This window comes from Nelumbo nucifera, chromosome 2 (assembly GCF_055504915.1).
Source record: "Nelumbo nucifera cultivar China Antique chromosome 2, China Antique-T2T, whole genome shotgun sequence".
NCBI lineage: Eukaryota > Viridiplantae > Streptophyta > Magnoliopsida > Proteales > Nelumbonaceae > Nelumbo > Nelumbo nucifera.
Window position 1 is genome coordinate 10,670,084 of NC_142650.1, and position 25,952 is coordinate 10,696,035.

General features: G+C 40.7%; 1 protein-coding gene across 2 annotated transcripts in view; it reads left to right on the top strand.

Annotated features, from left to right (window-relative positions):
* Window positions 1–1,615: 1,615 nt before the first annotated feature.
* F2KP (fructose-2,6-bisphosphatase) overlaps window positions 1,616–25,952 on the top strand; it is a 47,180-nt gene continuing 22,843 nt past the window's right edge. Inside the window, exons 1-8 of one of the 2 annotated variants that reach the window (XM_088898045.1) lie at window positions 1,616–1,981; window positions 2,122–2,185; window positions 2,296–2,591; window positions 3,030–3,248; window positions 5,559–5,768; window positions 5,924–6,019; window positions 7,817–7,915; window positions 8,031–8,060. In XM_088898045.1, coding sequence (XP_088754171.1) covers window positions 1,796–1,981; window positions 2,122–2,185; window positions 2,296–2,591; window positions 3,030–3,248; window positions 5,559–5,768; window positions 5,924–6,019; window positions 7,817–7,915; window positions 8,031–8,060 — 1,200 coding nt within the window. In that variant the 5' untranslated portion in view covers window positions 1,616–1,795. The remainder of the gene's footprint in view (window positions 1,982–2,121; window positions 2,186–2,295; window positions 2,592–3,029; window positions 3,249–5,558; window positions 5,769–5,923; window positions 6,020–7,816; window positions 7,916–8,030; window positions 8,061–25,952) is intronic. The other variant, XM_088898044.1, reaches the window with a different exon arrangement.

The following is a 25,952-nucleotide window of genomic DNA, read 5'->3' on the forward strand; positions in this document are numbered from 1 at the left end:
CCAAAAAGTTTTTTACTTTCTACCTCAGATTAATACCCCATAAAAATATATCACATAATTAAATGATCTATTATGTGGTAAACGACAATGCCCCATATCAATACCCATGAAACCAAACACTCTCATTATTCATACCATGAATAAAAGAGATGGAAAGATGCTCAAAATCAAACATTAATAATAATATAATAGTTTTAATTAACATCAATAATAAAAGTAATGACAAGTGACAACATCTGCATATTTCTGGCACTGTTGCAAAATTGCAATAAAACATAAAAACTATGGATCGAATTCGAGGCGGCCTTATTTCTTGGGGGTGGAATCTGGTCCCCTCTCTCTGACATGTCCCCTCCTGTTACAGGTTCTCAAAACATCCCGATCGACACTAGAATCCACTACCATACAAAAAGCATCAGATTCTTCTTCTATCTTAAGGTATGAAGATTGAAGGTCCCTCATCCCCACAACACATTAGAATCCACTACCATCCAATTCAACAAAGTCTCTAAAATACTAACCGTCATGAACAAAAGGCATTTGCTTATGACGCCGCGGCCAACTTAGCGCCAGGTTGGACGGCGACAGTGTATGTCCGGCTTTCAGTGAAATGGGATGTGTTCCTTAGACAGGGCGCCTCACACTGAACTCACAGGCATATCTTATTATGTATTGGAAACATTTTCAAAAACATATAAATACGAGAAATAATATCAATGCACGATGGAATATACCTGTGAGATCTTTGTGGGGCGCCCAACTGTGTGAGGAGCAGATCCTGTCTTGCTTCCAATATCTTGTTTTCGTCTTTATATTAAAATATATGTTTATTGAGTTTGCATGCATCAACCTTGCCTTTATTTTCTTCAGTTTTTTTTTTGTTCTTAATTTAAAACTCCACACCGATTACACTGATTAGTGAATTTGCTAGCATCATCATTTGAGTGATGAAATCATTCACCATTTTATTTTTCTAATTTCAATTATAATATATAATAACCACAGATTAAGCAATATATAATATATAATCTCAAAAATCCCATAGGTTAGGTGATACAACTGTTTCACTGATTCAACTTTCTAAATCTTCCAAACGCACCTTGATTGGTGAATCTTCGTGGACTGTGACATGGGCAGCCCATCGGCCATTTAGACCAAAATAATTGGTTAAATAAAACCACGATTCTCTACTTACGTTCAGAACAATACTCTATTTACGTTATATAAGTTGTTAATTTTTTTTTCCTTTGTCTTAGTCGCAGCCCATATGAACGAAGTCCAAAAAGCACGTATGGGCTTGGAACGATAGTGGAAGGCCTCATGAGGTCATTGAGGTACGTATCCACTATCCAGTGTGCAGTGTCCACGCACTATTGCAACTTCGCAAGAGATTCGCTGAATCAGCGTCTTTTTGCTTCAAACGTCAATCCCATTATCTTTTTTTTGCTCGCTAATTAAAGATAATGCCTAGTATGGCGACAAAGTGTTTTAAGTTTAACCTTCCCCGGGTTTCCCCCCTACTCTCCCTACCCCGGCACCCGTGCGAGGTCCCTCTTATTTACCTTTCTCCAGCCTTCTCTCTCTCTCTCTCTCTCTCTCTCTCTGAGTTCTAAATCTCATTCTTTCAATCTAATTCCTATTTCTTCATCCACAGAAAAAAGAAGATACCATTGTATATACTTTTACAGATAAAGCATTAAGAAAACCTAGGACAAGGGGGACAGAACACAAGCAACGACCCCCATATTAATTTGATCCTGAAACGTGAAACTAATTTGCAGACACAAGGTAAACTATGGGAACAGGTGCTTCCAAGAACCCTGACAGCTCTCACGGCGGCGACCGAGATGATTGCCTGGACCATGATGGTGGTCAACTCTACATCAGTCTGAAAATGGAGAATTTCAAACTCAAAGGCGAACTCATCCCTCACATTTATGGCTCCGTCCCCCTTGTCGGCTCTTGGGATTGCTCTAAAGCTGTAATCAATTCCCATTACCTAATTCGATTCGGTTCAATTGAACTCAAGCATCTATTTTTTCTTAATATACTCCTTTCTATCTTTATTTCAAATTCATTGATTTTCTTTTTGTTTTCCCCCTTTATTGTGGATATGTTCAGCTTTCGATGGAACGAGAGTCCAAGTCGATGTGGGAATTGAGCTTTGTTGTCCCCCCTAATCACGGTAATGATGTTTATATTTCTGCTGCAAGTTTTTTTCTTAAACGAAAAATTTTATGTTCAGGAGTTTGGTTTGGGCTTAATGTTCTGTTTGACTCTCTGGTACCATTATAGAAACTTTGGATTTCAAGTTCCTTTTGAAGCCAAAGCACAGTAATGTCCCTTGTATTGTTGAGGAGGGTCCGAACAGGCTCCTCACAAGGGGAACCTTGCAAGGTGATGCTAGGCTGGCTTTATTTAGGCTTAATGGTGATGAGGTGCTTGAGTATCGTGTGTTCATCAAAGCTGATAGGGTCTCACCATTTGATCTCGCGGCTAGTTGGAGAGCTTATAAGGAGAACCTTCAGCCTTCAACTGTTCGTGGAATTCCTGATGTTAGCATCAATGCAGCACCGGATACTGGTGTTGAGGTATGAAATAGGTTCTCTTTGCTCACAGTTAAGCGTTTGAAGTTGTTACATTGGGATGGGATCTGCATACTCCATGCAAGAAAGCCTATATTAATTATCAAACTACAAGAGGTGAAAGACAATTAGGGGCATTTGAAACTGTGTCCAATGAACCCATCTGAAAGTTTTATTTTGACATTTGGAATCATACTTTCATAATATAAAATTTTACGTTACAGGAATTGCTACTAAAAATAGAAATAAGTTGTTTAAGGATTTCTATAAATGAACTTACTTCTTCATTTTGTTAACAATCCCATATTGATTATGATTGATGTCCACTTTAGTTGATGTATCAATCAAATACACCTTAGATGATGGACCCATGCTAAGGCTTCACTGTTTCTAATTACTCGTAATTAGCTTACACCACTAACTTCCATTTTTCTTTTCTTTTAGAATGGCTCTCCAGTAACTTTGGAGCTTGATTTAGAACATTATGTCATTCCGGCTCCCGTGACTTCTGCAAACTCAGCCCTGGTTTATGCTGCTAATATGACGGAGAATCCGAGATCATTAACTTGTGGTGGAACCTGGTCCAATAGTTATGGCTCAAGTAGTGCTTCGTATTCCAATAAGGCTGGTAGTGCCTTGGTTGATCAATCTCAAAGTAAAAAGGTTTACCTTTGTAGCTTTTCCTGGAAATTTGTAAGCTATATTAATGGAATATATAACATGTTCTATCAACTGATTTTATTAGATATTCTTGGTATACTTTTTTTTTTGATAGGAAACAGTAACTTTCATTAGATAATTGAAAAGATTAAAGGCTTACCACCCACAAAATGGATGGAAAAAGAAAATCAAAAACTTACAAACAGGCCTAAAACAAAGCCTCCCTAGTAACTCCTTGCTTAGCTAAAGTGTCAGCCATTCCATTTGCTGACCTTCTTACCCAATTAAAGTGCACCCCAATCTCCCTTGCTAAGCTAATAGTCTCTCTTAGAGGCTCTCTAAGAGACCACACTCCCAGGTTTCCAGTTAGCATCCACCCTATTACCAGCTTGGAGTCTCCTTCCACTTCTAATTGCTGCATGCCCCATTGTTTCATCAGTTTCAAACCTTGAAGTAAGGCCATTACTTCTGCCCTTAATGAATCTCCCACCCCAATTGGGCCCGAGTAAAGGGCCAAAACTTTTTCTTCCTTGTTTCTGTACACACCCCCAACTCCCAACTGACCTGGATTACCCAAGGAGCTTCCATCAAAGTTTAGCTTCACCTTGAACTGAGGCAGTGGTACCCAACAATCTCGTACCAAAGGGGAGGAAGGTGAGGTATAGCTATAACACCCCAATTTCTAATTAAGTTCGCTGAGGAGAAATCCTTGAAGAGATGATGTACTTTCAGCCAGTACATAACCTTGATGGTGACAACCTCCACAAGTGCTTCCTTGGATTTTTCTTGCCCTATGAAGATCCTATTGTTTCTCTCTTCTCAAATTGACCATAGGATGGCAGCTCTTGTTATTCTCCACATTGGTTGTTGGAAGAAGCTAGAGTCAAAAAGATTCAACACACCCGAGGGGGGGTTCCATTTGTAACCAAACAAAGAAGAGAACCAATTCCACAAATAATAAGAAAAAGGACAAGAAATCAAAAGATGAGTTGCCGTGTCACAATTTCTTAAGCAAAGGTAACAGACATGTGGGGAAAGGCACCAATCTAGCTTTTTTCTTTGAAGTACATCCATAGTATTGATTTTTTGAAGAGCCACTTCCCAACAAAAAGACCTAACTTTTGGCGGCACAGGAGAATACCGGATTTCTTTAGCAGGAAAAGAGAAACACTTAATGAATCATGATCTTTAATGATACTGAATGCAACAAAAGTTCCTGCAATTTGATGCATCTATAAATCGATTGTTTAAACTTTATTTATTTATTTATTCATTGTTGTAACCGCAAACTTTTGTAGGCAATAATACCATTTTATTGTAGAAGAAACCTGATATAAAACTGTATATATTTTAAATAAGATAACACATTTTTGAATGTGTAATGAATAAAAAGTCATCAGGAAAACTTCCAAGTTTTGTAGTCTTGAGGAGCTTTCTAGATGATTTTGCTATCCAAATGGTTGAGCATGCACAGGGAAACAGGATCTGTCATTCATTGATCAAGGTTTTGTTTCTCTAAATTGGATATTTGGATCAAGCAAGTTTTTTTTTTTTTTTTTTAACTTGATATTAGAGCATAGCAGAGGAAAAAAATGTTAAAAAAAGACACGTATGCTGGATTTATGGCCCAAGCAAAAAGGAAGAAGCAAAAGGAAAAAAAAAATAGAGAAGAAATGAAGAACAGCAAAACAAGGAATGAAAGAAGAAGGAACCAAAATCTGCTGCCCCCTGTCTTTACACAGTATGTGCAAAAACAAGGCTACAGATAAATCGCTCCACAGTTCAACACAGCCAGTCAATCATGTTAGTGTGAAAGACAAAAAAGGAAGCAGCACCATCACAGATAGCCAGCAAAAACACCAACACACCAAAATAAAGTGGAGAGCAAAACATTCAAATCCACCATGAAAGCATACCACTCTTCAAACCAACTGACCAACATGGGTTAACCCACAATAGCTAATCTCACTTTTTCCCTTTACCACCTCTCCCCTTACCTCAACAACTTTTGGATGAACTCTTCTCATATTCTTTTTCTCAGTTTTCCCCCAGACACCTTCAATGTAGTCCTGGAGTTTTTCCTTGAACATCTTCTGGTGGTCTATAGCTCCATCACATACTGACTGGCAACGATAAGAACTTCCATGTTCTGAGATTGAGAATCTTTGGATTTAGCAAATTGCCTATTTTTCTAAAGCAAAATAATTTGCCACTTCTTTTGTAACTTCTTTTGTATCTTTTGTTGGCACTGTTTTTATTTTGTTGATCTTATGCATTATGCAGTTGATATTATTAATTGGCTTTGTCATATAGGAAACAGAGGTCATGGTCACAGATTCTTCCAAAATTTATTCTACTTCTGGTATGGTTGAATCAAAGTCAGTTGGAACATTTTCACCATTGCAAAAGCAAGATGGTCAGAGGGGACTCTTTGTCGATAGGGGTGTAGGATCTCCTAGGCTTGTGAAATCAACTAGTGCAACTACCTTTGCTACTGAATTAAAGCTGGATACTGAATCCAAGGTTGGTGTACTGCTGATGGGTGTCGCTGGTTCTATTTCTTTTTCCTTTCAGTACTTCTTTTTGATAATATTGGATTCAATTGTTATATCTTCTTATTAAAGTCACCTCCGTTCCCCATGATGGTTCTTATATTTTGTTATTTTCTAAATTGTTAGAATGCCATGCCAGCAGCTGCTGGAGCTGTTGCAGCCGCAGCTGTAGCTGATCAGATGCTTGGGCCAAAGGAGGATAGACATTTGGCAATAGTTCTGGTATTTTTCCTTTATGACTGATTAGCCAGTTCTCTTCAGTAGTTTGATGCTTTCTTTCCTTGTCATTTCTCTTTTGTATCCTTTCATTAAGTGACAGACTTAATAAGTGGAAAAATATGGTGCTATATCCCTTAGGGGTTAAAGGAGGCTAGGCATTTGGCAGTAGTTGTGGCATTTTTTCTGAATGTACGATTAACAATAGTTGCTCATTGAGAATTATGCCACTTGCTGTCATGTGGAGCCTTTGGAAGAAGAGGAATTGGAGGATCATTGGAGCATTTTGAAAATTGCTTTCATAGAATTTGCGAAGCGCCTCTTTTTTGTTATGGATTTTGCATTAGTCTAAAGGAGTTTAAGACATGAATAAGATTTTGTTTTCATAGGAATTATTAGGAAATTGTATGAATTGAAGTAATTTTATTTTGTTGTATTTGCAAGTTTGTTTTGTCTTTTCTCTTGGGTGACTTCTGCTCACCTTCCTTGTGACATTCTTTTTCTTTTAATAAATTTTATTTTATTACCAAAAAAATTATTTTATTGGAGCTCTTTGTGCCCTCCTCTTTTGTATGTCACTTGTATTTATAATTAATGAAATCTTTGATTAAAAAACATAGTTCCTCAGTAGCTTAATGCCCTTTTCCTTCTCTTTTTATTTCTTTTGCTGAGTAGACGACTTGGTGAGAATGGAAAAAATTGATGTTAGTGTGCCTTTCAAAAGGATTTGAAACTGGGATTTTAGAAGCATTCGGCATGTTGATCTTGTACTTCATGAGTGGACTCCTGAAATCCAATAGGACACGACTTAATTTAATATTTTAGTGAAAAATTGATATTGAGCTTGCTGTTTAGTCCGTCTATCTTTGAATGGCACACAAAGAGAGGAAGAATTATGTGGAAGTGCATACGAGCAGCTTTGTTGTGAACAGTTTGGGAAGAAAGGAACACAAGAATTTTTTGTGAAAAAGAAAGGAGCTTTTCGGAAGTTAAAGAATGCATTCTGACAAGGGCAATTCAGAGGCTGAAAACTCTGAATCCCTTTGATGCATACACTTTTGATGACCTATGGAGAAGCTGGTTAGAAGTGGCTAATACTTCTTCCAGGAAGGACAAACATGTGGTTGAATGGATGCCACCAGGGGAGGAGTTTATTAAGTTGAATTTTGATGGAAGTAGCCGAGGTAATCCAGGACCTTCAGGCATAGGAGGAGTGCTGAGAAACAAAGATAGTAGAATTATATCTTTGTACTCCGGTCTTGCAGGTGTGGGAGACTCTTTAAGGACTGAATTACTTGCTGTTGTACAAGTAATTCAGCTTGCAAATCAGCTAGGCATAGAGCATTTGATTATTGAAGGGGACTCCCAGGTGATAGTGGGTTGGTTGGAGGATCCAAACTCTGTGATCTGGGGTTTTAGAGATCTTCTCAAAAAGGGTAAATGGATAACAAGGAATATGACAATCAGAGTTCAGTGGGTAGGCAGATCAGCAAACTCAATAGCTGATTCACTTGCAAAACAGGGGGTTCTTCAGGCTACTTTATTTTGGGCTTCTGTGTAATTTCTTTTGTACTTATCTGTAACAAGTCGTAAAGGAAAGGTCGCATCTCGTGCCTTTCCATGGGTTGCATGTAACTCTTATTTGCTGGCTTAATAAAATCTTACTCATTTGTCAAAAAAACAAAAGAAAAATTGATATTGAGCTATCCACAATAAAAGTTTGCATAGAAATATATTGTATGAACCAAATTATTGAGTTGTTTTCTGAAGATGGATAGTTCTAACAAGTTGTTTATATTTTAGGTTGGCTTACCAGCTCGTGGCAAGACTTTTACTTCAGCTAAGCTCACAAGATACCTCCGCTGGTTGGGTCATGACACAAAACACTTCAATGTTGGGAAGGTGATTCATTGCTATTTGCTGTTTGTTTTTCTAGCATAGTTATGCATCCTTCACCTTATTGCTTCAGTCAGGACTATAGTAAAGTCTGATATGACTCAACTCTTGGTTGTAACAGTATCGTCGCCTCAAGCATGGAACAAATCAGGTATGCTTAAATATCTATACTTTATCATCACAAAATAACTACGTATTTGTTAAAGTGCACATTCTTATGAGGATTTGAGTTTCTTAGAGGAACTTGAATTTCATACTTTTGCTAAAAACTTAAATCAAAGTAGTTGTTAGCATGTATATAATCTAATAAAATAAGTTTTCATTGATTTAAAAAGGAGGAAAAGATCATGCATTACCTCTTAGTTGAAAATATGGCAAAGAGGAAAGAGACAGAGGGTTTGGGTTTTAATTATGTCTATTTTAGGTATCTAAGAGGAAATTGTAATATGCAGTAGAATGAAAATAAGTAGGAGAGTTTTAGGTTTTCCGACGACGATGGTGCTCTCGGCAGCGGGAGGTTTTTCTGGCGGTGAGTTTTAGGTTTTAAGCGTTTCTGGTGGTGTGACTGTGGAAGGGGTGTGTCCAGATGTTTTGTAGGGGGTTCGCAGAGAGATCTTTGAAGGGGAGAAGGAGATGGGAGGCGGAAAACTGGTATTATGGGGGGGGAGAGCAGATGTGAGAGTTAGGGAAAAATTTCCTTATAGTAAGGCTACTGCAGCAATAGGAGGAGACTTCAATGCTATATTATCAGTTGAAGAAAAGAATGTCAGAAGTAGAAGGACTAGAGGTATGAACCTTTTTGCCGATTTTGTTAACAAATTTGACCTGCTTGATCTTCCTTTAGTGGGTGGTTCCTTCACTTGGACAAACAATCAAGAATCCTCTAGTTAGATTGGATAGGTTCTTGGTTTCTTCAAACTGGGATGGATTTCTTCCCGAATTTCAGACAGGTGATCTTACCTTGACCAGTGTCTGACCATGCACCAATTCAGTTGATTAGTGGTGAACGAGAAAAGGTGAAAACCCCTTTTAAATTTGAAAGTGGTTGGTTTGAAGAAGTAGAAGTTCAGGACTGTTATCAGTCTTGAACCCTAATGGATTTCAGGATCGAAAATAAGAAGAAAGGTAAGAGGAAAGAAGAGGAAGAGGGAGGAGAAGCAGTAGAACACAAGAGTTGAAAGGAGGAGCAGAAGCTTAATGTTTTGCCGCCGCCACTTTAATTAATATTTATAGGGTATGCTCATTACATGAAAGGACAGATCTGCCCTTAGTCTTTACATAACAAATAGAGCAAAAAATAAAACTGAAATAAATAACTGAAACAACTAAATGACCAATAGCTAACCCTAGGCAGACTAGAACATCTTCTACCCTACGAACACAGTGGGACCGTAGCTGTGGGGCCCACATCAGTGTTCTCTACACTCCCCCTCAAGTTGGGAATAAATGTTTATCATTCCCAACTTGGATAGATTTGCCTCTAGCTTCTTCCGTGGTACAGCTTTGGTGAGGATATCTGCTAGCTGCATGTTGGAGGTGATGTATGGGAGACACACTTCTTGTGATGAGACCCTCTCTCGTACAAAGTGTCGATCAACTTCAATATGTTTAGTCCTGTCATGCTGCACTGGGTTGTGTGCTATATTAATAGCCGCTTGATTATCACAATACAACATCAGGGGCTTCTCATACTCAATACCCAACTCCTCAAGTAGTGATCTCAACCAAAGAATTTCAGCCACTCCATTTGCCATTGACCTGTACTCAGCTTCAGCACTGGATCGGGAGACAACACTCTGTTTCTTACTCCTCCAAGAGACCAGGTTACCTCCCATAAGAGCACAATATCCAGAGGTAGACCTTCTGTCATCAACACTCCCAGCCCAATCGGCATCCGTATAGACTTCCACCTTCATGTGGTCATTGTTCTTGAACAGTATACCTCTACCCGGGCATCTCTTCAAGTATGCTAGTATTCTTTCTGCTGCTAGAAGGTGCGTGGTTCTAGGAGAATGCATGTACTGACTGACAACATTAACGACATAACTAATATCTGGCCGGGTGAGGCATAGATATAGGAGCTTTCCCACTAACCGCTGGAACATAACTTTGTCTTCAAGCAGCTCCCCACTCTCTGCACTAATCCTGTGGTTTTGTTCAATGGGTGTATCTGCAGGTTTGACACCCAGCTTTCCAGTTTCAGCCAAGAGATCTAAAACATATTTCCTCTGAGAGACAAAGATCCCCTGTTTAGATCTAGCAACCTCAATACCCAAAAAATACCGTAGTGTACCCAGATCTTTCACCTCAAACTCTTGATGAAGGAGCTGTTTGAGGGACTCAATCTCATGGTTGTCATCTCCTGTCACCACAATATCATCAACATATACTGCAAGTAGTGTCAGTGACGACTCCACCCTCTTGATGAACAGTGTATGATCTGATTGGGCCTGTACATAACCGAACTTCCCAAGGGCTAGTCTGAATCTGTCGAACCAAGCTCTAGGTGACTGCTTCAAACCATACAATGCCTTATTGAGCCGGCAAACCTTCTTACCTGCCTCTGTATCATAGAATCCAGGAGGCAACTGCATGTAAACCTCTTCCTGCAAGTCCCCATTCAGGAAGGCATTCTTAACATCCAATTGGTACAAAGGTCAAGTGTAGCTTGCTGCAAGAGATAATAGAACCCGAATGGTGGTCATCTTGGCTACCGGGGCAAATGTCTCCAAGTAATCTATACCATAAGTCTGAGTGAACCCTTTTGCAACTAGCCGAGCTTTGTACCTCTCAATGGAACCATCCGCATTGTGCTTCACAGTAAATACCCACCTACATCCAACTGGTTTCTTTCCTTTGGGCAAGTCAACTAGCTCCTAGGTATTATTTTTCAACAGGGCATCCATTTCAACGTGCATTGCACCTCTCCATTTCGGGACTGATAGGGCTTCTTGCACTGTTCTCGGAATAGGGACATCAGCAACGGAGGTGAGATAGGACCTGTAGGAGGGAGATAGGCGATCATAGGACAAAAACTAGGAGATGCAGTGGGCTGTAGATGTGGTGCAATGCCGTTTTCCTTTACGGAGGGCAATGGGAAGGTCAAGGTCATCTGCAGAGGGTGAGGTAGCAACAATGGAAGGAGTCTCTGTGGGCCCTGGGACTGTGATATCTGGACTTGGAGCCGCAGAAGAGGTTGGAGCTGGCCGGGACTGCTGATGACCGAGATCAACCTGCCTGCATCGCCTGTGATAGACTCTCAACTCCTGATCCCTCTGACCACCCTCGCTACTGCAGCCCTCATCACCAATTGGAATAGGTAAGGGAACAGCCCCAAAAGTATTAACTCTGTCCTCACTGCACTCCCCCTGAAGAAAAGGACCCAAATCTCCACGCTCACTACTCTCCCCCTGAGGAGAGACCCGAGAATAGTAGGGTGTCTCCTCAAAGAAAGTGACATCCATGGATACAAACTTCTTCCCTGAGATAGGATCATAACAACAATAACCCTTTTAAGTTTGTGCATAACCAAGAAAGTTGCATTTGGAGGCCTTGGGTTCAAACTTGGAGTGATGGGGACCGAGAAGCTGAACAAAACAGGTACAACCAAATGTCTTGAGGGGAATAGTGAACAACTCCTCATTGGGGTATAGAAGGGAAAAAGGAGGTTTCATATCAAGAACCCGGGAAGGAATCCGATTAATAAGATATACCGCCGTAAGGATAACATCACCCCAGAAGCGAATAGGGACATTGGAGGTAAACATAATACTTCTAGCCACCTCCAAGATGTGCTTATTCTTCCTTTCTGCAACCCCATTCTGCTGAGGTGTATGAGGGCAAGTGCTCTGGTGGATAACCCCATGATTAAGGAGGTACGATGCCAATGGCTTAGAAAAGTATTTATTTGCATTATCAAATCTAAGCACTTTGATCCTGGCATCAAACTGGGTTAGGATCATTTGGTGGAAGTTTTGGGTCAGGGCAGGCACCTCATCTCGTGAACGCATAAGATAAACCCAAGAAAACCGGGTGTGGTCATCAACAAATAACAAAAAATACCTGTACCCACCCATAGAAGGAATGTGATATGGCCCCCAAACATCAGTATGCATAATATCAAAAGAACTATTACTCCTTTTATTACTCAATGAATAAGAGTTTCTACAATGTTTAGCAAACTCACAACTTTCACACTTCAACTGAGATGACTCAACAGACTCAAACAAAGTAGGAAACAGACTCTTCAAGGACCGAAAAGATAAATGACCCAATCGGTTATGCCAAAGCATAACCGGACTCACAACCTGAGAAACAAGTAACTTCTTATCCACTGACTCTTCCTGACGAGAACTCTCCCCGAGCAGATAGATCCCATTCGTCTCACGGCCAGTCCCAATCACCTTCTTCGTCTCCAGGTCTTGAAAAACACATCGGTCAGGAAAGAAAATTACTGAGCAGTTCAAATGTTTGGTAATACTACTAACGGAAAGGAGGTTAGTATCCAGTTTAGGAACATGCAAGACAGAGGACAAGGATATAGTATCCGACAGTTTGATGTCACCCTTGCCAGAAATAGGGACAAGAGAGCCATCAGCTATAGATACTTTATCCCTACCAAAAGATAAATAATAAGTAGTAAACAAAGAGGGCAAGCTAGTCATATGGTTGGATGCACCTGAATCTATTACCCAACAAGGTTCAGTAGTACCTGGAGCGGAGGCATGGTAGGCTGAGGCTCGAGTACCTGAGTGTGCAAAGGTCGATGTGGCCGGGGCTGACGATGACTGCGGTAACTGAGCTGAACTGCCAACTTCCTTCTCCAATTGTATTAGAGCAGCCCGAACTGCAGCTAAGGTCTCTAATGGTGTGCCTCTTGTGCCAGACGAGGATGCTGAATCAGTAGTCATAGCCACATGAGCATTACCCTTTTTATTTCTCAAATTTGCCGGGACCAAATGTGGATGCAACTTCCAACATGTTTCTTTTGTGTGTTTAGGTTTCTTGTAATGCTCACACACCACATCCCTTTTATCTTCCTTCTTTCTGTCCCTCTCTGAATCACCCTTTGTTTTGGGTTTGACAACTACCAAGGCAGGTGTAAGCGGTTGAGGTTGCATCATGACTTTCCTCTTGGTCTCTTCACTGTGCACTAAGGAGTATGCCTGAGAGAGGGTCACACTATCTTTGGTCAAAATCTGCTGCCTCACAGTATCATATTCTGAATTCAGGCCTGTTAGGAACTCAAACACTCTGTTTGTCTCGATGTGCTTTCTATGTATCTGAGCATCTTTGGGACTCTCCCACTCGAGAGTCTCTAAGTGATCAATCTCATGCCACAGGGACTTCAAGGTAGAGAAGTAGACCGACACCGGTTTCTCTCCTTGTTTAAGGGAATTCACCTCACATTTCAATTCATATGCTTTGACAACATTAAGGGGTTGGGAGTAAGTCTCTTTCATCACATTCCATATCTCCTTGGCTGTCTTTGCCCATAAGTAATTTCGGCTGATATGGGGCTGCATAGAATTACAGAGCCATGTCATAACCAAGTAGTTTTCTTGGACCCATTTGGTATACATAGGGTCTCCCTTGGAAGGTTCTGCCACATCTCCCAAGAGATACCCTACTTTGCTCTTCCCCCAATAGCCATCATGGCTGATTGGCCCCGCTCCAAATAGTTTGATCCATCAAACTTTACGGTTGTAATCTGAAAACCTGTCTCAAAACCACCACCATAACTGCTGTTCCCAAAACTGCCTTCTGCCGAATTCTTAAACTCCATTTCGGTCAAGAACCAGAAGTCTCAAAATTAGGGTTACTACAGTCAAAACCAGCACTAGGACTACCAGCCACAATCACAAAATCAGTATAGAACCAATTTGTACTCACAGTAGATGTGCATGAAACATGTATAAAACTGATCTGAAATCAATAGCCACACACAACAGCAACAGTCCGAACTGTTTTCACCCCTTTAGAAGTGTTCAAAACCCCAAAAGAAAACTGAAAAACAGTTTGAAGAACAATCTGATATGCTGAAGCCAATTTGAGGTTTTAATCAGTCCTAAAAGCTGTACACTCCAGACAGTACCGTACGGATAAGGTTTGTATTAGGGTTAATATGAAACCCTAAAACTGATCAATGTTGAGGAGAACTATTAGGGTTTGCCGCAGGGATAAGATCACAAGGTTCAGTTCAATACTAGGGTTTGGCGCAGGGATAAGACAAAACCCTAGAGAATAGAGAGATAAAACCCTAGAGTGGTTCGGCCACCCTTGCTGGATAGGTCCAACCTATCTTCTCTGATATTACTTCTCTCAGAAAATAAAAGACTTACAATAGGATGCAGTTCGCTGCCTACCAAGGTTACCCGAACCCTAGCCTTCTCTGATTCTTCCTGATCACCAACTCGCTGCAACTGTGGCACTTCTTCAAACAATTGCTAATCCTCTGTGTTTGCTGAAATAGAGCTGTCGAATGAGAGAAGAAGAAGAAGAAGAAAAAGATATGAGATGGGCGGCAGAATTAGTTCTCAGCCAGCCCTAATCTATTATATATAACAACATTACATAATGTTACATAAATAGACCAGAATGCCCCTGATTAGTGGAGGGACACCTAGTCAAATAAACACTAAATAAGATTAGGCCCAGTAACTAAGGCCCAATAACTAATGACTTAAGACCCAACAAGGATAAACATACAAATTAAGACAGCCGAACCAACACTCCCCCTCAAGCTAAGCATGGATGTCAATCATGTTTAGCTTGCCAAGTAAGTCCAAGAATTTCACTGTAGCTAGCCCTTTAGTCAGAACATCTGCAATCTGCATCTCGGAGGGAGTATAAGGGATGCAGAGTTCTCCTGAGACGATTCTTTCTCTGACAAAGTGACGGTCTATCTCAATATGTTTAGTTCTATCATGTTGCACTGGGTTATTTGCAATGTTGATGGCAGCCTTGTTGTCATAGTACAACCTGAGAGGACACTCAATCTTTATTCCAAGTTCACCAAGCAGGATCTTAAGCCATAAAAGTTCAGCAACACCATGAGCCATAGCTCGATATTCGGCCTCTGCACTAGATCTAGCAACCACATTCTGTTTTTTACTCCTCCAAATAACTAAATTTCCTCCAACAAAGGTGCAGTACCCAGAAGTAGACTTCCTGTCCCCAACTGAGCCAGCCCAATCTGCATCAGTATATCCTTCAACTTCAATTTTACTGTTTTTTCTGAACAGAATCCCTTTCCCCGGGCAAGACTTCAAATATCTGAGGATCCTTTCCACAATTTTCATGTGAGGGATTTTAGGAGTGTGCATGAACTGACTGACAACATGTACAGCATAAGCAATGTCAGGGCGAGTGAGGGACAGGTAAATCAACTTCCCCACCAGCTTTTGGTATCTTTCCTTATCAAGGTAGTCCTCTCCTACTGACTTCTGTAGACCATGATTCTGTTCTATTGGAGTATCTGCTGTCCTACACTCCATCATGCCTGTTTCTTGAAGAAGATCAATGATGTATTTCCGCTGACATATATAGATGCCCTCTTTGGATCTTGCAACTTCAATCCCAAGAAAGTATCTCAGTTGGCCCAGGTCTTTGATCTCAAATTCAGCAACCAAGACCTCCTTTAGTCTTTTAATCTCTTCCTGATCATCCCCTGTAATTACAATATCATCCACATATACAATAAGTGCTGTAAGTTTGCCATTTTTCTTCCTTATGAATAGGGTATGATCTCCCCCACTTTGAGTGTAACCCCCTTTCTTCATGGCCCCACATAGCTTCTCAAACCAAGCTCGAGGGGACTGCTTAAGGCCATATAGGGCTTTTCTCAGTCTACATACCTTCTTGCCAAACCCATAACCTGGTGGAGGATCCATGAAAACCTCTTCATGCAGGTCACCATTCAAGAAAGCATTCTTCACGTCCAACTGATGTAGCTCCCATGAGAAATTTGCAGCTAATGATAATAGAACTCGGATTGTGTTGAGTTTTGCCACCGGAGCAAAGGTTTCTTTGTAGTCAATCCTTTCTTTTTGAGTGAACCCTTTTGCTACCAGTCTAGCCTTGTACCTTTCAATGGACCCGTCCTCCCTATGCTTCACAGTGAACACCCACTTGCATTCAACAATGCCTTTCCCTTCTGGTAGATCCACTAATTCCCAAGTCCCTGCTTTCATTAAGGCCTTCATTTCTTCATCCATAGCCTCTTTCCATTTTGGGTCAGATACTGCCTCAAAATACCTAGTAGGAACATGCACAGAAGAGAGAGCAGACACAAAAGAACAATAACGGGGAGACAAATGTGAGTAAGACACAAAATCAGCAATGGGGTGTCTGATAGTACAAGAACGGGTAGACTTACGAAGGGCAATAGGAAGATCCAAGTCAGAGGAACTGATAGGATTACCTTGAGTTTCTGAGATAGGTTGATCTGAGTCCAATTGGTTGCTGTCATGAATTAGAGGGCCCTTCTTCCTTCTGTTGTAGGTGATTCTGATATCTCTTTGCAGCCTGCTTGAGTCTTCAGTAACATCTGCAACATCAGTAGTAGTGGCTGGTACAATGGGAGCCTCACTAGATTCATTCGGGATACTACAATTAGGTGGATCAGGAGGAGAAGATGGAAGGTCTGAGGTAGAGAGAGGCATAAAGAAAGGGGGAATAGAAGAATCCTCTTCAATCCCACTAGTCTCCCCCTGAAGAGGATTCTAGGAAGAATGAAAATAGGACTGAGACTCAAAGAATACCACATCCTTTGTAGCATATTTTTTCTTGGTGACTGGATCATAACACTTGTATCCCTTTTGAGTAGGAGAGTACCCCAAAAAGATTCCCTTTGTAGCCCTAGGATCCAATTTGGTCTTCTTCAGATCCTTGACATGTATAAAGCATACACACCCAAAGACTCTCGGTGGAAGAGAAAAATCAGGAAGATGAGGGCAAAGAACAGAGAAAGGAGTTTTCATCCCCAATACCTTGGATGGCATTCGATTTATCAGGTATGATGCAGTAAGGATTGCTTGAGACCAATAGTTTTTTGGAACTTTGTGCTGAAATAGTAAGGCTCGAGCAGTCTCCAATAGGTGCCTATTTTTGCGCTCAGCAACCCCATTCTGTTGGGGGGTACTAGCACAAGATGACTGATGAATCATTCCAGCATCCTCCATAAACAGATTCAAGGACCTTTCAAAGTATTCAACAGCATTATCTGACCTGAATTGTTTGATTTTCGTGCCAAACTGTGTTTCAATCAATTTGCAAAAAGTCATGATTACCCGCAACACTTCTTCTCGTGTTTTTAATAAGTAGATCCATGTGCATCGAGAATAGTGATCAATAAAACTGATAAAATATCGAAAGCCATCAACAGAAATAATGGGAGAGGGGCCCCAAACATCAGAGTGGACTAAGTCAAAAGAAGCTTGAATTTCATTACTTGAAGTTGAATAAACAGTTCTACATTGCTTTGATAGTTGACAGACTTCACAAAATAACTCTTGACTTGAAACACCTTTGAATAATTCTGGAAACAATACTTCCAATGATGAAAACGGTAAATGACCTAGCCTAGCATGCCACAGATGTAAACTAGCTATTGACTCCCCATTGGACTGACTACTAGTAGCAGATGTTTGTGTGAAAATTTGAGAGAAAAAATGAATTGATTGTATTGTCTTGGAAGGAGCATATACACAACTTTATATAGAATTACAGAGCTAATTTACAAGGTGATAAAATAGGAAACTAACTTTTCCTAAAAAACTAATTTCTATATCAGTGGGATTCTCCAATTAATATCCCATGATTCTAGGATATCCCATGATTCTAGGAAATTAAGTTTCCTAAACTGATGGACCTAAAATTATGGAGAATCAATCAGAGAGTCAATCTTCTACTTTCCAACACTCCCCCTCAAGCTGGTGAATATGCATCTTTCATTCCTAGCTTGGAGATAAGTCCTTGGAATGCCACACTGCAAAGCCCTTTTGTAAGCACATCTGCCAGTTGACCATTCGCTGAGACGTATGGAGTGCAAATTAATTCGCTATCCAGCTTTTCCTTTATGAAATGCCTATCTATCTCAATGTGCTTTGTCCTGTCATGTTGGACGGGATTGTGAGCAATGTTAATAGCTGACTTGTTGTCACAGAATAATCTCATTGGACCTTCCCATCTGATCTTTAGGTCTTCCAAAATTATCTTGAGCCATAGTAATTCACATACTCCCTGAGCCATTGCCCTGAATTCTGCCTCCGCACTTGATCTAGCTACCACATTCTGCTTCTTACTCCTCCATGTCACAAGATTTTCTCCAAGGAATGTACAGTAACCTGTAGTGGACCGCCTATCCATGGGAGAGCCTGCATAATTTGCATCGGTGTATGCCTCTAGGGTTAATCCAGTATTTCTTTTAAACAAGATTCCTTTGCCAGGATTAGCCTTTAGGTAATGTAGTATCCTATAGACCGCCTGTAGGTGAACCTCTTTCGGGTTGTGCATAAACTGGCTAGCCACGCTCACGGCATATGCTATGTTTGTTGTGTGGGCAAGATATATAAGTTTTCCTACTAATCTTTGGTACATTTCCCTATTCACGGCTGGATCTTCATTTGCTTCTCCCAATTTGTGATTTGGCTCAATCGGTGTGGATGATGGTTTGCATGCTAACTTTCCTATCTCTCTTAAAAGATCTGTTACATATTTCTGTTGTGAGATAAAGATGCCTTCTCTGGAATGAGCTATTTCAATCCCTAGAAAATACTTCAATCTCCCAAGTTCTTTTATTTCGAATTCTTTGACTAGGCATCTTCTCAAGGCTTCCTTCTCCTTTTCATCATTTCCTGTCACAATTATGTCATCGACATATACCAGAAGAGTCGTGACTCCCCCTATATCCGAATGCTTTATAAAGAGTGTATGATCTCCCTGACTTTGTTTGTATCCGATGGCAAGCATAACTTTAGTAAATCTTCCAAACCACGCCCTAGGTGATTGCTTGAGACCATATAGTGCTTTTTTCAACCTGCAAACTTTATTTCCTTTTAGATTTCCTTTGAAGCCCAGAGGAATATCCATGTATATCTCCTCCTCTAAATTACCGTGAAGAAAAGCATTCTTTACATCAAATTGCTCCAAGTACCAGTCGAAGTTAGCTGCTAGTGACAACAAAATTCTTACCGTATTCATCTTAGCCACTGGAGCGAATGTCTCCTGATAGTCAACACCATAGGTTTGTGTATATCCTTTTGCCACGAGTCTTGCCTTGTATCTTTCTAGAGAGCCGTCTGACTTGTACTTTATTGTGAAAACCCACTTGCAGCCCACGAGTTTCTTTCCTGGTGGTAGGTCAACAATTTTCCATGTTTAATTCTTATCTAGAGCCTGCATCTCTTCTCTCATAGCATCTTTCCATTTCTCATCAGATAATGCCTCAGATAAAGTATTAGGAATATGAATGGTGTGTAGACTAACTAGGAAACTCCTATGTGATGGTGAGAATTTTTTAAAGGACACAAAATTTGCTAAGGGATATAAGGGATGTTTAGTGCATTCTCTTGTGCCTTTCCTAAGGGCAATAGGAAGATCTTGGTCAGATGCTAATTCAGAAGAAATTTCTAGAACTGTATTTACCTCATTCTCAGGATTAGGAGTTGAATCTTGAACTTGCACAAGATTAGGATCCTGGTTTCTTCTTCTTGAATATACCTGCAATCTCATAGAGTCACAAAGTTCATCATTCTCTGTCATGGGTCTGGTATGAATGGGTGAAGAAGTTGGTTTGGTTTGAGGTGGTTCGATAGGTGCAGATACGGATTGAACTGGTATAGATGCTGAGTTTGGGTGTTGAGAAACTGTAGGTAGACCAAGCGGGAACAATTCTCTGTCCTTATCTTCAATGAATGACAAAGATTCCCCCTGAAGATAAGGTTGAGTGAAATATGGTGTTTTTTCTTCAAAAGTGACATCAATAGAGACAGAATTTTTTAGTAGGTGGGTGGTAACACTTATAACCCTTTTGGGTGGACGAATAACCCACAAAAATACACTTGATGGCTCTTGGATCTAACTTCCCTCTATTATGGGTATGAACATGGACAAAAGCAGTGCATCCAAAGATTCTTGGGGTGAGATTATTTGTTGTACGTAGATCGGGATAAAATTGAGAAAGTGTTTCCATTGGTGTTTTAAATCCCGAAACCCTTGAAGGTAATCGATTTATAATGTATGCGGTTGTAAGCACAGCTTCCCCCCAATAGGTTTTTGGAACATGCTGGTGGAAAAGTAAGGCTCGGGTTGCAGCTAGTAGATGGCCATTCTTCCTTTCTGCTACTCCGTTTTGTTGTGGAGTATTAATGCAGGAGGATTCATGGATAATCCCTTCTTTTTGAAAATATGGGGATAAAGTTTGGTTGAAATAATCCCGTGCATTATCCGATCTAAATCTTTTGATTCTGACCCCAAACTGATTTTCGATCATGTTATGGAAATTTGGGAGTACACTACTTACATCTGATTTAGATTTAAGAAGAAAGATCCAAGAGACCCTAGTGCAATCATCAATAAAAGAGACGAACCATCGTGAGCCAGACACATTTGGAACTGTGGAGGGTCCCCATATATCACTATGGATCAAAAAGAATGGGACTGAACTTCTCTTGTTACTGATTGGAAAGGGCACACGCTTGTGTTTTGCAAATTCACACACATCACAATGAAAATATTCAACACTCAATCCTTTAAACAAGGAGGGAAACATAGTTTTCAGAATTCCAAAAGATGGATGTCCTAGTCTAAAGTGATGAAGCCAAATGGTGTCTTTGTTGGATGATGAAAGGAATGACAGAGATAACTTATCCTGGACAATATTTGATTTGCATGATTCTTCAAGATAGTAGAGTCCATTCTTCTCCTTAGCAAGTCCAATCCTCTTCCTCGAATCCTGGTCCTGAAATATACAGTAAGAAGGATAGAAAAACACATTACAGTTCATGTCATGGGTGAGTTTTTGGATGGATATCAGGTTAGTGGACAATTTTGGAACATGAATGACACTTTTTAGTGTAAGTGATGGATTAATATGGATATCCCCAAGGCCAGCTACGGTAGTAAGGGAACCGTCTACAATGGCTATTTTTCGATTGCTTGGGCAGGGGGTGTAAGTGCTAAAATGTAGTGAGGAGTGAGTCATGTGATCTGTGGCTCCTGAGTCAATAACCCATAAATCCCTAATAGGTTCATCTGAGACATTTAGTCCATGAGGAATAGAAAACTTACCTGAGATTGCAAGAGAGCCTGTACCACTAGGTTTCTCCAACAATCCCAGAAGCCCCTTTAACTTTTCGATCTCCTCCTTATTGAACTCGGTCTTGTCTGGAGGTTTTTCTTGGCTCGACTGATTTGTGGTGAAGTTAGCTTGACTTCGACTCTTCTGTTGTCCTCCTCGGTAGCCCCATTCCCTATTTGATGGTTTACCATTCAGCTTCCAACACTTCTCTTTGGTGTGCCTTGGTTTCTTGCAATAGGTACACCAAAGAGACTCCTTGTTGTCCCGTGCAGAGGACAAACCTGTCTTCATTCCTTCCAGTATTTTCGGTTGTTCCATCCTTGTAGTCATGGCTGAACCTTCTAGTACTTGGGGTTCAAGCATAACCCCCCTATGGCTTTCTTCAGCACGAATCAGAGAAATAGTCTCATTTAGAGATGGTACCTCTTCTTTGCCGAGAATCTGGACTCTAACTTGATCAAATTCTGCATTGAGTCCTGCAAGAAAATCATAAACGTGATCTTTTTCGATAAAACTCTTTAGGATTGCTGCATCCACTGCACATTTAGTCTCAATGCACCGATAATGATCGAGTTCTTGCCACAGGTTCTGCAGTAAATTTGCATAGTCGGTAACTGTCTTGCTGCCTTGTTTAGTTGCTCTAGTCTTGACTTTGATTTCGTACACTTGTGCTGCATCACGTGCTTTTGAATATGTTTGTCGGACGGCATCCCAGATCTCTTTAGCCGTGGATAAAAACATACACGTGTCACTGATTTCAGGGTTCATTGAATTCCATAACCATGACATGATCATGGAGTTAGCTTCGTCTCATGCATCAAATCTTGGATCTCCTTCCTTCGGTCCCGTCCCTAAGAGATGGCTAAACTTTCCTTTTCCCTTTAAATATGTTCGAACAAACTGAGACCACTTCAAATAATTTTTCCCGTTCAACCTATATGCTGCCTGAATGTTTTGCAGGTCGCCAGATGCTTGATGTGAGGAAACTTCTTCCGATTGTGCAGTAGTATTTGATACGGTGGCTTCTGACATATTGGGTGGGCTTCAAGAAAGAGAGAAAAAAACAGACAATGAAGGTCTGAAAAACTTAGTAAGGATTGGCGATGAAGGCCTAAAGAATCTTTCAGCCAATGTAAAAAAAAAAAAGGTAACTATAATGCTCCACCAAACTGAAGAGTGGATCGAAACCACTCAAAATCAAAACTGATCCAAATGAAACCAAAGGGATTCAGTAAATTTGCTCTGGGCAACACCAGATCTAAGATTTCAGACTGATCTGATGTCTCTACAAAGAGATCCAAGAAAAAAAGGATGAATCCAATGGCGCAACAGTCCAGAAGAAGCAAAAATGTAGAGTTCAGATCTGTAGCCGATCTCGAAGAAGAATCAAGGACACTCAAGAACCTCCCAAATACTGTTTGAGAGTTCTTGAACGCAGCAGAGATGACCAAAGAGATACTATGTGTGGATTAGGTCGTAACCTGGCTCTGATACCATGTGAAAATTTGAGAGAAAAAATGAATTGATTGTATTGTCTTGGAAGGAGCATATACACAACTTTATATAGAATTACAAAGCTAATTTACAGGGTGATAAAATAGGAAACTAACTTTTCCTAAAAAACTAATTTCTATATCAGTGGGATTCTCCAATTAATATCCCATGATTCTAGGAAATTAAGTTTCCTAAACTGATGGACCTAAAATTATGGAGAATCAATCAGAGAGTCAATCTTCTACTTTCCAACAGTTTGTAATGCCGAATTGATATCTGCATCAAGGTAGTAGAGACCTCCACACTCATGACCGCTCCCAATCGTTCTCTTCGTCAATCTGTCCTGAAAGACGCAATGGGTAGGAAAAAAGGTTATGCTACAATTCAAATTTTTGGTAAGCTTTGAAACAGATAAGAGATTTGAAGAAAGATTGGGAACATGCAAGACAGATTTGAGTGAGAGGTCCTTGCTTAGGTCAACCACTCCCTTCCCAGAGATGGTAGAGAGAGAACCATCAGCAACCCTCATTTTATCTTGGCCAGACATTAAATGATAGGAAGAAAATAGGGAAGACATGTGTGTCATGTGGTCAGTTGCACCAGAATCAATAATCCAAGAGGCAGGATCAATAGTACTAGTTGCACTAAAGGTAGAGACAATACCTCCTGATCTGGCAAGGGAGGAGGATGGAAGAGAATTGGTCCTTAGACGGGCTAGGGCCCGGCTAAGTACCTCTACCTCATCGGCAGTAAAACCCAAGGACCTGGTTCCGGGGGAATTAGTAGTCTGTCCCATGGAAGAGGAAGTAGCTGTGGATGAGTGTTTTGAACCATCATCACTGTGACCCGTAGCCAGATTCACACTTGCAGATTGACCCTTCTGATGCTTCTTATCTTTCCTCAATGCAGCTGGCTTCAAATGCGGATGGAGAACCCAACAGGTCTCTTTCACATGCCTTTCCCCTCCACAGTAGGTGCACTTCAGATGTCTCTTGTCAGAGTGTCTGTTTCCCCTTTGATTTGTAGAGATTAAGGCCGAATCTTCCACAGACTGTTCAGCTAGTTTAGTTTGAGTATCAACCTGCATCTCTTTTCTTCTCACCTCTTCATTCCTCACAAGGTAGTAAACATGATGTAAGTCTGGCATTTCATCCCTTCCCAGAATTTGGGACCTTATGCTCTCATATATAGGATCTAGGCCAGCCAGAAATTTAAATGCTCTACCCTCTTCAACTTGTTTGTCATGCTTTTCCTTGTCTCTGGCATTCTCCCAATCAATAATAAGGTGGTGATCTAACTCTTCCCATAGTCCTTCTAGTGTAGCAAAATATGTTGCAACACTCATATCTCCTTGCCTCAAGGCAGCAATGTCTTGATTCAGTCTGTAAATTTTTGCATTATTCTTTTTCTGCCCATAGGTTTTAGAAACTTTTTCCCATATCTTGGCAGCCGTGGAGAAATGTTGAACAGTCCTAGCTACTCTTGGAGTCATTGAGGCAAGTAGCCCGGACATAACTGTAGCATTCTCCTTGCGCCAAGCTGCATATTCAGCACTCCCCACTTCGGGTTCCTTCTTCTGTCCGTCCAAGTAATCGGTGAGTTCCCGGGATGTGATGAACAACATGGCTGAGACAGACCATTCTCTGAAGTTGTACTCATCCAACAACACACTTGTGATCTGTAGGCTGTGCAGATTTGGATTCTCCAAATTAGGAGACCTCCCACAAGCCCTAACATTTCTAGAAGACACTTCCCTGGATATGGAAGACATCTTCTCCTACTCGTAAAGTCAAGACTGTAAACACGATATATAATGAACTGTTTCACACTTACGGAGCTTGCTGCACTGTAAACTCAGTCCTGAGAACCTGACACAGAGCTGAAACACCGAGTACTACACTGCACACTGTGCCCTAATTACTACTGTCGCAGATTATAATCTGTTGTGCTACCTTCTGTTGTGTTCTAATCACTGCTGCCGCAGCCTGCAACTTGCTGTGTTAGCTTCTACTGTGTGCTAAGCACTGCTATCTCAGGTTATACTCTCACCCACGAACAGTTCTAGGACTGCTGAGATTTGTCATTTCTCCTAGATCTGTTTTACACAGATCTATCTTAGTCGAATGGCTACAATCTGCTGTACTGTGTCTATTAGGGCAACAGCCTCTGGGTCTATCTCCCCTTGGGCCCTACAACCAAGGGAAACCCTAGATGTAGGTCCAGCTGTGTTCTGCGACCAACCCTAGGGTTTCTTTGCAGCAACCAAGAAAAAGAAGAGAGAGAGTTAATTGCGAGTAGAAGAAAAAGGCGGCTGCTGTAACCAGTCAAAAGATTAGTGCTCTGATACCATGTTTGCTGAAATAGAGCTGTCGAATGAGAGAAGAAGAAGAAGAAGAAAAAGATATGAGATGGGCGGCAGAATTAGTTCTCAGCCAGCCCTAATCTATTATATATAACAACATTACATAATGTTACATAAATAGACCAGAATGCCCCTAATTAGTGGAGGGACACCTAGTCAAATAAACACTAAATAAGATTAGGCCCAGTAACTAAGGCCCAATAACTAATGACTTAAGACCCAACAAGGATAAACATACAAATTAAGACAGCCGAACCAACACTCTGGAGATCTCCAAGAACCAGTCAACGAACTCTGCTTTCTCAGCTTCCAGCCTTAGATGGTTCTCATGTGGTTGGCTGGACTAGACTCACATGAGAAACCCTAGCTCTGATACCAAGTAGAAGTTCAGGACTGTTATCAGTCTTGAACCCTAATGGATTTCAGGATCGAAAATAAGAAGGTAAGAGGAAAGAAGAGGAAGAGGGAGGAGAAGCAGTAGAACACAAGAGTTGAAAGGAGGAGCAGAAGCTTAATGTTCTGCCGCCGCCACTTGAATTAATATTTATAGGTTATGCTCATTACATGAAAGGACAGATCTGCCCTTAGTCTTTACATAACAAATAGAGCAAAAAATAAGACTGAAATAAATAACTGAAACAACTAAATGACCAATAGCTAACCCTAGGCAGACTAGAACATCTTCTACCCTATGAACATAGTGGGACCGTAGCTGTGGGGCCCACATCAGTGTTCTCTACAGAAGATGCTAGCTTTTTTCCCTTGGTTAGGACTGCTTGGTGTGATTCTAAGGAGGGTGGGTCCAGCTCTTTCTTAATAGCAAAAAAGTTGAAAGCGGTCAAAGAAAAAGTCAAGATCTGGAAATTGGAGAAAAATTTAATAGCAGA